Source organism: Megalops cyprinoides, chromosome 1 (assembly GCF_013368585.1).
Source record: "Megalops cyprinoides isolate fMegCyp1 chromosome 1, fMegCyp1.pri, whole genome shotgun sequence".
Taxonomy (NCBI): domain Eukaryota; kingdom Metazoa; phylum Chordata; class Actinopteri; order Elopiformes; family Megalopidae; genus Megalops; species Megalops cyprinoides.
Genome location: NC_050583.1, coordinates 26,007,057 through 26,021,553, shown reverse-complemented (window position 1 = coordinate 26,021,553; position 14,497 = coordinate 26,007,057). Strand labels below are relative to the sequence as shown.

At 37.9% G+C, this 14,497-nt stretch overlaps 1 protein-coding gene across 1 annotated transcript in view; it reads right to left on the bottom strand.

The window, feature by feature from the left end:
• Nucleotides 1–5,037: 5,037 nt before the first annotated feature.
• Nucleotides 5,038–14,497, bottom strand: part of shisa9a (shisa family member 9a) — a 70,980-nt gene continuing 61,520 nt past the window's right edge. The window contains exon 4 of the mRNA XM_036543133.1: nt 5,038–8,127. Within this exon, the coding sequence (XP_036399026.1) occupies nt 7,733–8,127 (395 nt within the window). The 3' untranslated portion in view covers nt 5,038–7,732. The remainder of the gene's footprint in view (nt 8,128–14,497) is intronic.

Below are 14,497 nucleotides of genomic sequence, written 5' to 3'. Positions count from 1 at the left end.
ATCAATGTTCTTTAGGAAGAAATCCCAAACAGCAAACAGAAAAAAATAAAGGAGAAAGAAATGTATCCACATTACTGGTTACTGTGAATGCTAGAATTGGACAAACACTGGTTCACCTTTTATATTTATATTTAAAAATATTACCCAAACATACAAATATTCTATTAATGAATCCCACAAATTGAGGGTGAGTTCCGGGTAGGACTGGCGACAGTGGGGAAACACTGTGTACTCCATTAACTGTGCAAACATGGACAGGAGAAGGGGACTACAATAAGATATTTTCATTAACTCCAAATGCAGTGCAAAGTCATCCTGACAATAACAATACATATATATTTATATATATATACCACATGAATATTATATATGTATATTTCTGTGTTACTGCATGATTAACATTCTTCTAATCTAGCCTATAAGTAATAGAAACAAACAAAAGAGTATGGAGTTTGCTGCAGGTTTGAATTGTTGCAACATTGTTTCTTTTTGCTTTTTGCAACTCAAACTGTACTGTGTGTGATTAGAATGAAAACTCCTTGCAAAAATGTTAAAGGAATATATATATATATGTTGCCCTGAGAGGGCAGTTTAGTTACTATGCATAGTTACTGGTGTCCCACTTTATCTGGAGCATCAAATGTTTTGAGTCTGACATCCCTTTAATATCAGTAGACTTGTTCCAGACATGAATAGATCCTATGTAGGAAACAAGCTGTTGCATTGGAAATTTGAAACCATAATCAATAAGGGGAATAACAATGAGCAGTTTTAAACTGAAATGCAAAAATACACATTCATAATGAAAATAAGTGAAACTTACAACATATACAGTACCTGTGTCTATGTGTTTATATGCTTCTGCATATTTACTGCTCCAAGAGCAATGATTGTTTAGCAAAATATTTGTTGGAAAGGTCAAACAAATTGTCACATGTAGTGTATCTTATGCGCTGTCCACATATTGTTTTTGTGGAAGTAAAAATTCAAGCAAACCCAAAATGAGACACGTAATACAGTCTGTCATACAGATATTATATTTAGATTTAGGTATTATATTTGACTGAAAAAGCTCTAGTTGACACAATGTGGTGCATACAGATACCTCTATTAAGAAAGAAACCACATAGCTCATATTTCACTCCGAATGTGGCTGCCGAAAGATGCAACAAGCTGTAATGTCTATATTCAGATTATGAACATCTGCAAAAATGTCTCTCTCGGCATCTCTCCATTCATAATATGATTCCTGGCTGGCCAATTTATAGATTTTGAAAAAAAGTATAATGTACTAATGACTTTATGTGCTATAATGTTCACTTGTTCAAGTAATATTTTTTTCTTTTGATATTTCAAATTTTGAAATAAAGAAGAAGAGCAGGAAAATGCACCAATTTTTTTTTAGTAATTTAATATATGGCTGATCTTCCGAGGACTGAAAAACTGTTACCACTCAAATGGTACTCATTATAATACTTTGAACTTTGAAGTGAAGAAAATTAGATACTTTTTGATAACCTGAATGTTCCTCTTATGTATATCAGACTTTGATATGGATTCACCTGTTGCTATCTAAGAATTTATGAGGATTACAAAATGATTACAAACAGAATGAGTCATGGTATTCCTTTACCCAGAAGCTGATAAAATACAATATTCCCCTTCCATCTGACAAAAGTTTAGTGACTAATTTAAAAAAGTATAAAAGTAATTAATAAGCCCTTGAATTAACATTCGGAATACTGGCCCCATTTCAACCTTTTCACAACAGTCTTTTTCACAATATTCTGTGGTGTACATTTTATTTTTTAATAACTTGCAAGTGTGTGCAGAATGACGTCAAAGGAAAATGTATTTCAAACAAACATGACAATACAGTATTCCCTCTCCTCATAAACATTATTTACAGCTGCTTTAATAGAGTGGTCTTTTGAACGAAGTGCATGGTTTATTATTACTACTATTATTATTCTTTCAGCACTCATAGAATATTGTTTACAACCTTTTCAGTAGTGTTTTAAATCTGCAAAGGGTCACCTGACCTCTGGGAATTTTTGCTCATATTACACTTTGTGGAATATAATCAGATTCATTTCACTCACAAATTAGACCCTCCACCACTTCATTCAAAACAGTACTCCAGCACTGAGCAACAGCTGTTGTGCACTTCTGGTCTACACTGTGAGATCCCTTCTCCAGTCATTAAATCATCAGAGTATTCTAATGATTGAACAATCTCATTATTCTCGTCCCAACAAGTAAATCAGCTGAAAAAGAGGGACCCCAGAGGTTTAAGGAATAGAGGCTATAAAGCTTAACTCATAATCTTGTCAGAGGATCCTGCATTGATCTTGATTTTCTGGTAAGAAAGGATAAGATGTCAGCTATAATTGGGACTGGATACAGTACATATTTCGAACCATTTCTGTGCCATTGAAAAGGGAAAATGAAACAATTGCAAATCAAGTATTCTGAGGCTCAAGAGCAACACAGTATTCAAATCCCAGTCATTGCTGTTCCAAAGTACTATCATAGCCTTAGGGTTTCCTTCTCTTCTGAAGATTGGAGATCACACATACACATTTCAGCACTTTTACGGGGATTATAGGTGGAGAAGAGGGGAAGCACAGAAAAGCACTTTACCCTGAAGCAGCAGCCTTTCCTAAGATCAAGGTGGTGCGTGTGTGTGTGTAGATGTGCTGTGTGATTGTGTAAGCATGCATGCATCTGTGTGCGCCAGTGTAGGTTCCACAATTTCAATGGGCAATTTGAATCTTAACCTCCAAATCTCTGCCAAAAACAGCAGGTTCCTGCCTCCAAGTGCACCATCCACAGAGACTCTTGTAATTGATTGGCACAAGGGAGGGAGAACAGATCCATTTAAAGGCTTGGGTCAGAGCTCAGTTTCTCCTTCTGAAACTGTCTGGGGGAAATTAGGAATCAAAGAGGAACCATATCTTCGGGAAAGAAAGGCCTCACCCTACTCTGGTAAATGAGCTGACATGGGCAGTAAGTGCACATTTGGGACAGGAGGATTAAGTATGGATTTCAATACTGCCGTTTAGGATTTAGTTTTTTTCTGTTGTTACTGAAGCACTTTCCTCATGTCTTTTATTCATTTCTTTAGCTTTCACTTTTGTGTTTCGAAAGAATCCTCTCTGTACACTTTTGACTGATTTAACCTCTCTGGTGGACAGTGATGAGAATAAACAGAGTATGATCTCTCTTATTAGCGCAGTTCCACCATCTTAATTTGTCTCTCTGCAGCCAGGCAGGGCTGATTTTTTGGCAAAGGAACACAACTGCTTCTGGACTGGGCCTGCTCAACCTCTTCTCTGATTTCACCCATTTGTCTTAGTGGTGAATAAAAGCTGGCCAGAAATCTGATCAGCAGATTTACACTTGGGCTCAAAGCATAAAGACTGATCGATCAAAGGACCTTTCTCTCTCCTCTGCTTTTTTTAGCAATCTTTCCAATCCGTGTCCCCCCAAGGAACACACACACACCTTTCTAAGGGACTTCTGTATTTCAAATACATAGTAGATTGATCCTCTAATTCATGTGATACGTAGCAGGAATGGGACAGAGGGATCTTTCTGGGAAATCTGCCATTCTGTACCTTGCAATAGCCTATTTGGAAAGTGGATTCACGAGACTTTGCATAACAAAATTTAATTTTGTGGCTCTATTTAGAAATGTTCTCAGAGCCAGAACTTGAATAGAACTCTAGGGGCAACTCCTCAGGTACCATCATTTCCCCTCTTAGTATTCAGGACACCCAGTTTGGCCCAGGAAGAGTCAACTCAACTTTTCTCAAAGCTAAAAGGAAAACAAAATGACAGTATGGAGAAAGCATGGAGCACTGCTGCCAGAGGGTAAGACACAACACACAGAGATGACATTTCAAACCTCTAGAAGAGAAAAGAGGAGAAATGGCCATTAGCTAAACCCATCAACTAAAACATTCTCTGTGAAATAATCCAACTATCCAGCTGTTCCATGCCACTGCCAGAAGATAAGGAAATGACTATAGCTTTCCCATGCAGCAGGGGCCTTTTAATACTGCACAAAATGTATCAGCATTTCTGAGATATTTTGTAGATAGGGCTATGAACTGTTGGAGAGCATAAATCATGAATTTTAATATACCAATAAATACATTTTAAAACTTTTGTGATACAATTCTACATTTTCATGTAAAATCTTTGTAACATGTCACATGAAGCAGATTGTATAGCCATTGTATATTTTCATTCAGTTATTACTATCATCAGTCAATTACCTTTTGCCTATTGTTAAATATTCTGTCATATTTATTATGAGCATAATTTTGGTATGAGATGTACCTGTTTGGTCTAAGTATGCTTTAAAAAGCTATACTTTATGTTGAAATATGTTATGTCTAGACTCTTATATATGTGAAACAATACAATAAATTAGGACTACAAGAATGATCATTATTATAACTATCATTATTGACAGAGAACATATTTGACTTGATCAGATAAGGCATAAATAAAGTGTTGCCATATAAAGTCCATACTATACTCTCACACTGCTCAACAGTAAGCACATTTTAGTGGCAGAGCATACATTACCGCAGACCAGGGTTAAAAATTTTTTGGTGTTTTTTTCCTCACCAACAATGAAGGTGCAATATTATGCAATATTATACATAATAATATTGTGCTGTGCAAGGCACACATACTTGGGGCCCTATAACCAAGTTCTAATTGTTCTACGTTGTCTGAGATATGATATCTTGTGCACTGCACATTTGTGAATACTTCTTCATTAGATTATCTTCAGTTAGTCTTAGTGTCATCAAACTATTCTGCAGACATCTTCAAACATTAAAGTAATTTTAACAAACGTATGATCTAAGATCCAGTTCAATTTGTCTTCACAATCATGCTTTTTCCATTATGATAAGAATTCATGCATATAACCCATAGTGTTCCAAGCAGAATATTAGAAGTAGTTACAATGGTGAAATTGTTTCAGACTTTAAACAGTTTAGAGGTAGGCAGTGGCCTGTTACATTTTCTTGATTCTGTTTTGAAAAGACTGACAGAAATATAAAAGAAATACTCTTGTTTACCTCTTCTGTATTTAGTGTTCTGAATTGATTCACAGTCTAAGAATAATTTTATTTAATGGTTTATCATTGAGCTTGGAGCCTCCCGTGATGATTTTGATGTACTGAAGGCAGAGCCAGCATTAATGATTACAGTGGGGAATAAGTCAATAGTGTTCCTGCTGCTGCTTTCTCTGCCATTACAGCTGCTATGTCCTGCCTGCCTGGCTGAGACTGCTGCCACACAGAGAGAAAAGCCATTCAAACTCTGAGAGTATGCGTAAGGCAAACTGACGGACTGTGGACTATGCCTACATCATTCAGCTGAGAGAGAGCAGAGAGAGACACGTGACAACTTGAGCCACAAGCCTTTTTGATAATATTTTGGGGAATGTAGCACGCATCAGGGTGAAATTTTCCCAAGCTTTTATTGCCCTCTGACCTTCTGTGCTGGTTATGACTCCTCAGAATAAGCCATTTACAGCCTTAAAATTTCCTATTTTTCAGGGCTACAGGGTCCAGTGGCACACATCTTTAAGCACTGTGGATGTTGACCTATGTTTCAACACTACTTTTCTTTTTACTGAGGAATACCACATAGCAACTTTGAACATGAAAATGTTAAATGTTTATTTGGGGGCAAATGATAAGTCATAGCATGAACATGTGACACCTGTATGCATTGATCAGATTTGCTTGCTTCAGATTTGCCTAAACAGAAAGGAACAGAAATTCATATTTGATTTTCATTTGTAGGAACATCTTTCCCTCTGCATTATTTTTACTACTACACCAGACATTGACACAAGCCCTTGTGCAATAAACTTGTCTTGAAGGGGCTTTTGATGATGCATGAATGCTCAATCTATGATCACAGATTAAAAAGAAAGATCTAGTGTCAGCAGTCCTCTGACACCATTTTGTACTATACCATACAAAGGCCATATTTTAAGCATTATCAGGAATGGAGGATAACTGTGAAAAAGAAAACACTTAAAAGGCATGGCTCAGCACAATGTGCTATATAGACTGTATGCGTTGGGTAGAGAATTGATAGTAATTATGACACATCAATTGCAAGATCAAAAACATCAGGGATCTTTTTGCAAGTAATACAAAATGTCTAGCTGAACTATAGCAGGGTGAGTCTTAGTGCACAACATAGGATTAGTTAAATTTAATTACTTAAATACTTTGAATATTGACATTTATGATTTGTTGATTCATCATCATGGTTTTTTCCTAGAAATATTTCCACCACCCTGGTTTCATCTGAACATACAGCAGCCCACTCCAAAGGGAGTTGTTTGGTTTGACTTTGTTAACCTTGTGGAATGTGGAACATGATTATAAGAAACTTATCTGTCAGCAATGACTTTCAAAATAAAAATCTGGAAATTAGGTGAAATAGGAACACCCCATTCAAGATGTATTACTTCCTGTGAAATGGAGGGACCCAAAGTTACAGAAAATGAACAAAAACAAAACAAACACATTGACATTGGGCTAATCATGATCCCAAATCCCAATGTATGGTGATGACTGAGGATGTATTTGAGATTTAGTCCTTTAGCTTTGTTTGTTATGTACTTTTGCCCCCAGCACTCAACATCTGCAGAGTTTTGTGAGTTTGGCTCAGAGACAAAAGATTCCTGGAGAAGTTCTTAAGAGCACGAGAAAGGCATAGCCCAAACGGCATGAGGACGGAGTCCAAGGGGTATATCAGCAGAGCATGTTGGCGTGTTCACCGCCAAGTCTAGTGTCTCTCAATTCCTTGTGCTGTGATCCTTCAGCCTCAGCAATAAACTGGTGATGGCCAGAGATGAAGCCTCGGCCTGCCTGTCCCGTAATCACCCTCTGTCTCCTAGTAGGTCATAGACCATAGACCATGACCATTCTCTGTGCTACGATTCATAGGAAAACAGATTTTAACTTAGGACAACACATACAAAAGCAAACAATACCTCACTGCTGGAATCCAAATATCAGAGGAAAAATTCCATCCACGGTGAGGACAGCATCTCCACACTGACTTCCCTTTCTCCCTTGTTGCTCTAAGAGAACAAATATACCTCACTCTAATCCACAACTGTGGATTCAAATGCAAACCAGCTTTTATTCAGCAGATTTTGTAGGAATGCTCCAACTGCTGTTTGTGCAGTCTTTGATACACATTTCCATTCCCATTGTTTTCCAATTCCTCCCCACCACTTCTGTATTGCTTGTGTATTTTGGTTCATCCTTTCATGGAAGTCTCTCTTGTTTGATATCATTGATATTACTATTGATCTCATTATACTGGTTTATTATTATTTATTATTATAAATAATAATATTATTATTAGTTTAGCGATGATTACAAGTATAAACACTGTAAATGTATTTTTTCTGCAATGATGTCATGGTTTTGCTCCCTGACAGGAGTCCCATGCATGCTTGTCGCATGCAGAAATCACACGCAAAATGACACACACACCTCTGCAGACACACTGAACCGGGGGCCTCTCCTCAAGGGCTTTAATTCACACCCACACCCCAGGACAGACCTCTGAGGGACCCCCCCCCCATCCTGGACCTCATCATTCTCGCTCTTTTTTCTCTCTCTCTCTCTCTCTCTCTCTCTCTCACTGCTGGGTTTACAGGGGTTAGGCCCTCTCACACTGTCACTTCCGTCTTGCTGTTGGTGACAAAGTATGGCTGCGGGGGCAGGTAGTGCTGGCTGCGGGAGGTGTGCAGCTCGTTGACCTGCTCCACGGTGCAGTGCTTCTTGGGGCCATAACTCTTACGGCGGCCCACGCTCTCTGTTCCGTTCCAGCCCTTTAGCATCCCGGGGTTAGCGATGGTGTTGGAGCTGTAGCCAAGAGGGTGGGGGCCGTGGCCCTTGCTGCTTTTAGACTTGTGTCCATTCTGCTTAGGGCAAGGCATCTCAGGGCTGTACGGGGCCCCGGGGTCATGGTCGAGCCGCATGGGGTGCAGGGGGAGACTGCCTTTAGCTGCCAGTTCAGCCAGATGCCGGCGTTTGCTGTAGAAGTCGTCGTTGGCCTTTTCCGCTAGAAACGCACCAAACACACAAACATAAACGTCATACAAATACAAACACAAAAGAGAAGAGAGGATTGAGGCATCAATGTAATATTTAAATTTTATAAGGCCATGCTGAGAGAACTGAATACACAGGAACCTCCCTGACTGTATTAACTTGTTGATGAACCAGAACTGGTTTGTTATGATTCATGGCTGAGTGATTAGTGTGCTTGTGTGTATGGGTGGTGGGGCGTAGTATGACATTTACCCCTTTCCATGTAAGTCATTAACTCCTGCCCCCACAGACACGCTCCTTCTCTGTTTCAGGAATGTAATTCCTACTGTTAGGAGCATTCTACAGTATATTTCTAAACCCTGTGCTCAATGCACAGGTCACTGCTCTGTCTTCCCTTCAGAATATTGTACCCTTTCATCTATATGGAATACCAATAGAGAAGTGCCAATAACATGACTCCCCAGTCCAGAATACAAGCGGGTGAACAAATATGACTCACAGATATAAATATAACATGAAAGTACATTTTACAGCATACAGGCTGGATAGTAAAGTGGTTCAGGCAGAAAGCATTCTTACTCTAAGGGCTGACATTACCCTGTTGCTGTTCCGTGAAGTGATGGTAGAGGCTGTTAAAGAACTCCACAGAACAGAAAGATGACTGTTAGCTAATCATATCACACTGCTAGTTTTCCCTCTCATTTCTTAGTCTTTAACATTAACAAGGTGAAAACCAGGCCCACAATTTTCCAATTATTCTTGAAAATAAAAAAAATGGAACATGCCCATATTGCCAAAAAATTGTGAAGTTTCTATCACCATATATATATACATGAATATGGAACTGATAGGTCAAACCCATTCTTTACAAACCTTGGTTTTCATTTAGAAGTGTCATTCCATCATACAACCAGGAGTTCAACTGATGGCCAGTTTTATTGGCCAACTGTATGGATTAGCCATTTCTACAGTAAAATCTACAGTGCTCCTTTATCATTATGAGTGTTGTTGAGATCCATTAGGTTATTGTATTACAGAGGAACAATGATACAGAGAATAACTATAATTGTCAGTCTAGATGTAGGAAGGTTGGCTGCCCTAAGATGACCACATTATACAGCAGACATTCAGGGTTACAGAAGCTAGCACTATAACACGGGAGAAACGCAGTTTATGGTTTTTAAATACTGACCTTGCTTTTAGCTATCCATCTTCTTGCAGAAGGATAGACTTCAGAATTTTACTTTCAAATGATAACGAAAACCAATTTGCTGGTGAAAATCTACTGCCTTACAAGGAATTGCAGGAAGAAAGTGTAGAACCCTAAATTACCTGGGTTACCTCAGCTGGCATCAGCTTACTTGGTGGTCACTGTGTAAGAGTGAAACTGGATTCTTGACGATACCTTTTCATTATCTAGAACACTAAAGAACATCTCATTTTGCCTTGCTAATGAGAGTAGTGCCCAGACATGTACTGTTACTGTTCCTTCAGGTTTATTTTAAATTATTTAGGGACAATATTTCTGACAGTCCCATGGAACAATGGGTCAATTAGGGAATAGGGCACAGGGTCATTTCTTCATTTGCAAAAAGTTAGAACAATGAAAGCAAGAAGTCATTTTAATGCATTTTAAAGTATCATGAATTATTCATGTTCCCAAGTAATACACACTTGAAATTTACACAATTTTATTTCTTCATAATATACATTACCATCATGATGAAACACATTGGACTACTGGAATCTGCTCTTAGAACTGTTTGGGCACTCACTGAGGTAAATTTATTGGGAATCCATACTTTTGTTTGTGTATGTTGTTTTCTGAGTGTATGCTTTTGTATCAGTGTGTATATTTAAAACGATATAGGATTCTGGGTGTCAAAATCATTAGTCATTAGTCAAATTTTAGGTTTAGAGAGAGTATATTCTGTATGCTATGCTCTAAGGAGGTAGAAATAAAAAATATTGATATTTTGCTTATTTGTTCATTAATTTTATCATGGTCATAGCTGCCAATTATGTGGGGACCAAATGAAGTAACACATACGCTGTACATTCTGAATGGTCAATTACTACTTCACTTCACATATGTAATGGTTTCAAACCAAATGTTTGAGGATACTCTTTCTACCAAGATGAAATGTCTTCTGACCTTTAGTTTGATGAGACACCTATTCAAGACCTCATCTCTGCAGTTCCTCAGTGAGACTGGGCCCTGTTCCAGTAGTGGTGCAAGCCCCATTAACTGGGTGCTGGAGAGATCTCTACATTGCAGAGAAAAGTGACTGCAATATTCCAGGCATCCCCCCCCCCCCCCTCCTGCTAAAATCTGGACTCCAGAGTCACTGGTGTTTTGATCTCTCATATCTCATCTTTCCTAATCATTCACTGTAATACAAATTTTCTGTGGATTAAAAAGGGAGAGGTTTCTGTAGGGTTCTCATTTGACAGGGAGCTCTGATGCTATATGCTGTACATTCTCTGATTGCTCCATCAGAAGCTGACAGCTGTCAACCGACTGCAGGCATCTGAAGAGTCTGACTGAGTCAGATGAAGTGATTCTTGTAGGGACCTTAAATCCCTGGTTTGAATTCAGTTGCATTGCTATCAAATGTCTATCTAACATTTTTTTCCTCTCCAGCACAAGTTCAGATATTGTATTCTATATGATCATTCCTCAAGTTACTCACATTAAGCATCATAATGTTTCAGCTGAATCTTTGGTACTAAAAACCTTAAAGAATGTTCTGTTTGGTTTTGATGGCCCTTTGCTTTACCAGCTCTGAAGATGCAAAAATGTGAGAACAAGTAGGTTACATTACACTTCACAAAGTGGAGTTCACAATATGAAATTATAACACTCTCCAGAGAATAATGCTGATAGAAAAAACAATATAGCATTCAACAAGTCTCCTCTCTTTTGCTCTCTTTATTCATACCTCTAACCATCAGCATTGCCTATTTTCATGATATAACATTGGTTTGAGTGCCATATTTCATTTGAAACATGGACCCCTAATTGGCTCACACTAAGATCAGCTATGTTGCTACATAAAATATGATTTGTATTTATAACATGAAACTGCCAGTGAAAGTAGTACCTAGCTTGTAATGACGTTGCTATTGTAATGTTCCTAACAACATCAAAATGGTGCTGCCGGATCCGCTAGCTAGCCAGTGCGCAAGCTAGCTGACAAGATTTCTTTTAAGACATCTTTGTCCATTTCAAATTAATCTTACACGGCAGGCTTCAACTGCTGGCTTATTACATATACCTCTTAATACAGATGGTAAACGTATTCAACTTCAGTTACATAACAGTTCTCAGTGAAATGAAATGGGATATCACACTATTTAGTTGCGCTGTTTAGCTTGGTTTTGTCAATACGCGATGATGTTATAATTATATAGAAAATTCCATTTAACCCTGGTGTGTTGGTGAATACTGTCACAACTGGAATGCAAACTAATAGGAATACTGAATCTTAAGTAGTGCTTTCATGAAGTAGCCTACATTTTGTCAGAGCACTGCAGAGTAATGGACAGGACCAGTAAAGCAAGCAAAAACTTAGGGAAAAAAAAAAACACATTTTTTTTACATTCTAACCAATTTTAATCTGTGACACGGTAATTTGATTTCACAGTATGTTCTCGGGGCAAGGAGACATTTGGTCATTTTCAATTTAGCAAAATCCGATATTAACATATATTGTCTCCTGCCTATGAACAAGAATTAAAAGTTGTTTGTCAGTGATTAACTATATTTATTGCTCCCCTTCTCTGTAAAATGCAACTAAAACACTGCAGACATGCACATACTGGTACACTGCCCCTGGTGACATATATTTAACTAGCAGGACCATCTAATCAATTATGCTAGGAAGCATCTGGATGCTTGGCTATCTGGAGAGTAGATACTGCAAAGAGAAATCATCATTTCATCATTATGCAAATGTAAAATTCAGGTTCATGGTCAAAGAGAAGAGACTATTTTCTGCAGAATCCTCTCAGAGTCATATAAAACACATAGTCACAATTAACCACTGGCATCTTATTTTTTGTTAAAATAATTGGTCCCAATTTTGCAGGTAGACAAAGGGATACAAATATCTTCTGGCTAAAGTGCCTGATGCTTCCCTTTAATAGGTAGCTGTATCTGCTTCACTATGTCTGGGAGAAATCCAATACTATGACCTTACAGATGCATTTGGGGACGGGACAAGGGAGTATCGATTGCCAGAATTGTGGCTTATCTGCCCTCAAGCACCACATTCAAGTTCTTTTGGGAATTTGGAGGAAAGGCAGTTAGGACAAAAATAAAACAAAAATCGCTAACTCCCAAGGTAAATCATATTGTTGTTTATACACACTCACACACATACACACACAAACACACACACACAACTGTGACAAAGCCCTGATAAAGACATTTTCCTCATTACTGTTCTGTCACATCTGACAGTATATGGTGCAGTGGTTAGAGCACTGAACACTGGGTGGGAGAGATACTTGTTTAGTCTCTAGGTGGTTAAAAAAAGCGATAACAGAATAACTGGATCACAGAAGCTGAAAAAAACCAAATATGGAAATGCCTGTAAAGCAAAAAAAGAAACATCTCAATGTATGATGAACCTAATCTCACAATGCTGCATTTTGTCCTCATCCAAATAATTTTGAAAGATGACATTTTCAGTCTTACAACAGAAGAATTTGTAGGCTTAAATGTACTTAGTGTCAAAATAACAAAGGTATCCAATATAAGCCATGTTTCATTTCTATTTTTATATGTATTACTTCTGTGTTATTAATAGCTCCATTTAAATAATGCTATATATTATACGTTTAGTGTCAATTGTTGCTGCAAAACAACAGAAAAAAGCAAGAAACACATGTACATCAACACAAGTACCCTACTGGTGTTGATTCAGTAGGGGTGCCAAGATTCCTTTCTTCCTGTTGCAGATTGAAAGGGACATCTGGTCTGTGACTTGAGCCCGCTTCTAGCGTGAATAACTCTGAGTGAAGCCATAGCTCTGAATGTTTCATGAGAGCGGGTAAGAACTAATAGCGCCTATCATTTGACGATTCAGACAGGGGGTGGGATCAAATCCAAACACTAAACCACCCACCCTTTGAGCACAACAGATTCAACAGATTTAGCTGTTCTTATTTTGCTTGTACCCTCTAATATTCAGATAGAACCATGAAAGATATGTGGCCAAGACTAGACTTCAACAGTTGTATCAGAATCATGCTGACAGTCAAAGGGAACTGTTCTTAAATATATGTTTTTTTTTTTTTTTTTTACTTCAGCCAAAAATGTAAGTTGACAAGAGAACACGCACAGAAAAAACTAACAAACAACAACAACAATATGGAAAACAACAGCAACAACTATTTATAAAGTGCTTTTCATATGTTGCATTCAAAGCATCTTCCAAAAAACACACATAGCACAGCTAGAATAAAAATGAGATAAGGAAAGATGGTAAAATAACACAGTAACCGGTAAAATAAACATACAATAAAAACAAAAGATAAGAATAAATGCATAAATAAAAAAAAACATGCAGAAGGTTCCACACAGTTAAAACCCAAATTGAAGATATCTGTAAACCATTCCAAAGGGCTCTAACCTGAAACACCCGATCTCCTTTTGTTTTGAGTCTGGTGACAAGGGTCAAGAGAAGAGTCTTTTTTGTGTACATCGCAACTGATACTGTCATAACGATATGATTGTTCTATATACTGTTATTTTTTGCGCATGGTCCCTGTTCGTTTAAGGCCATAGCGACAATGTAAGTAAGTTATTTTTAGAGACAGTAAACATTTGAAAGTTGTGTTCTCCATCTGTTTTCTTTGTGATATGAACAATTTGCAGATCCAAGCTGGCATTCAGGAATGGAACGACTAATAACATCTGAAATGGAAGTAGGAGCAATGTTGAGTCTTGCCTTAAAAGTAAGCAGGTGAACCAATCCTATAGGCAACAGGTTGCCAGTGCTAAAATACAAATTTGAGGTGATTTGAGTTCTCATGTATATTCTCATAAGGAGCCAAACAGAAGAATTTTTCACCACCTGAAGCCAAGACGGGGCATTTTACCTAATAGAGACATAAAAAGAATGCTAATAGTCCAGCTATGGAGAAATGAAGGCATGGATTACATTCTCAGTATTCTTCAAAGACAGAAGTGACCTTTAACTATGTTTCAAAGGTGATAGTAGCAGGACTTGGCTAATTTCTTAGTGTGCAGTTCAGAACTCAGAACTGAATCAAACGTACCAGGGTTCTTAGAAGCATACTTAACAGAACTGAGGGAAAGGCAGCCAGGTGAGACTGAGATAGTTCTGATTCATGCTTAGGACCAATCAAAA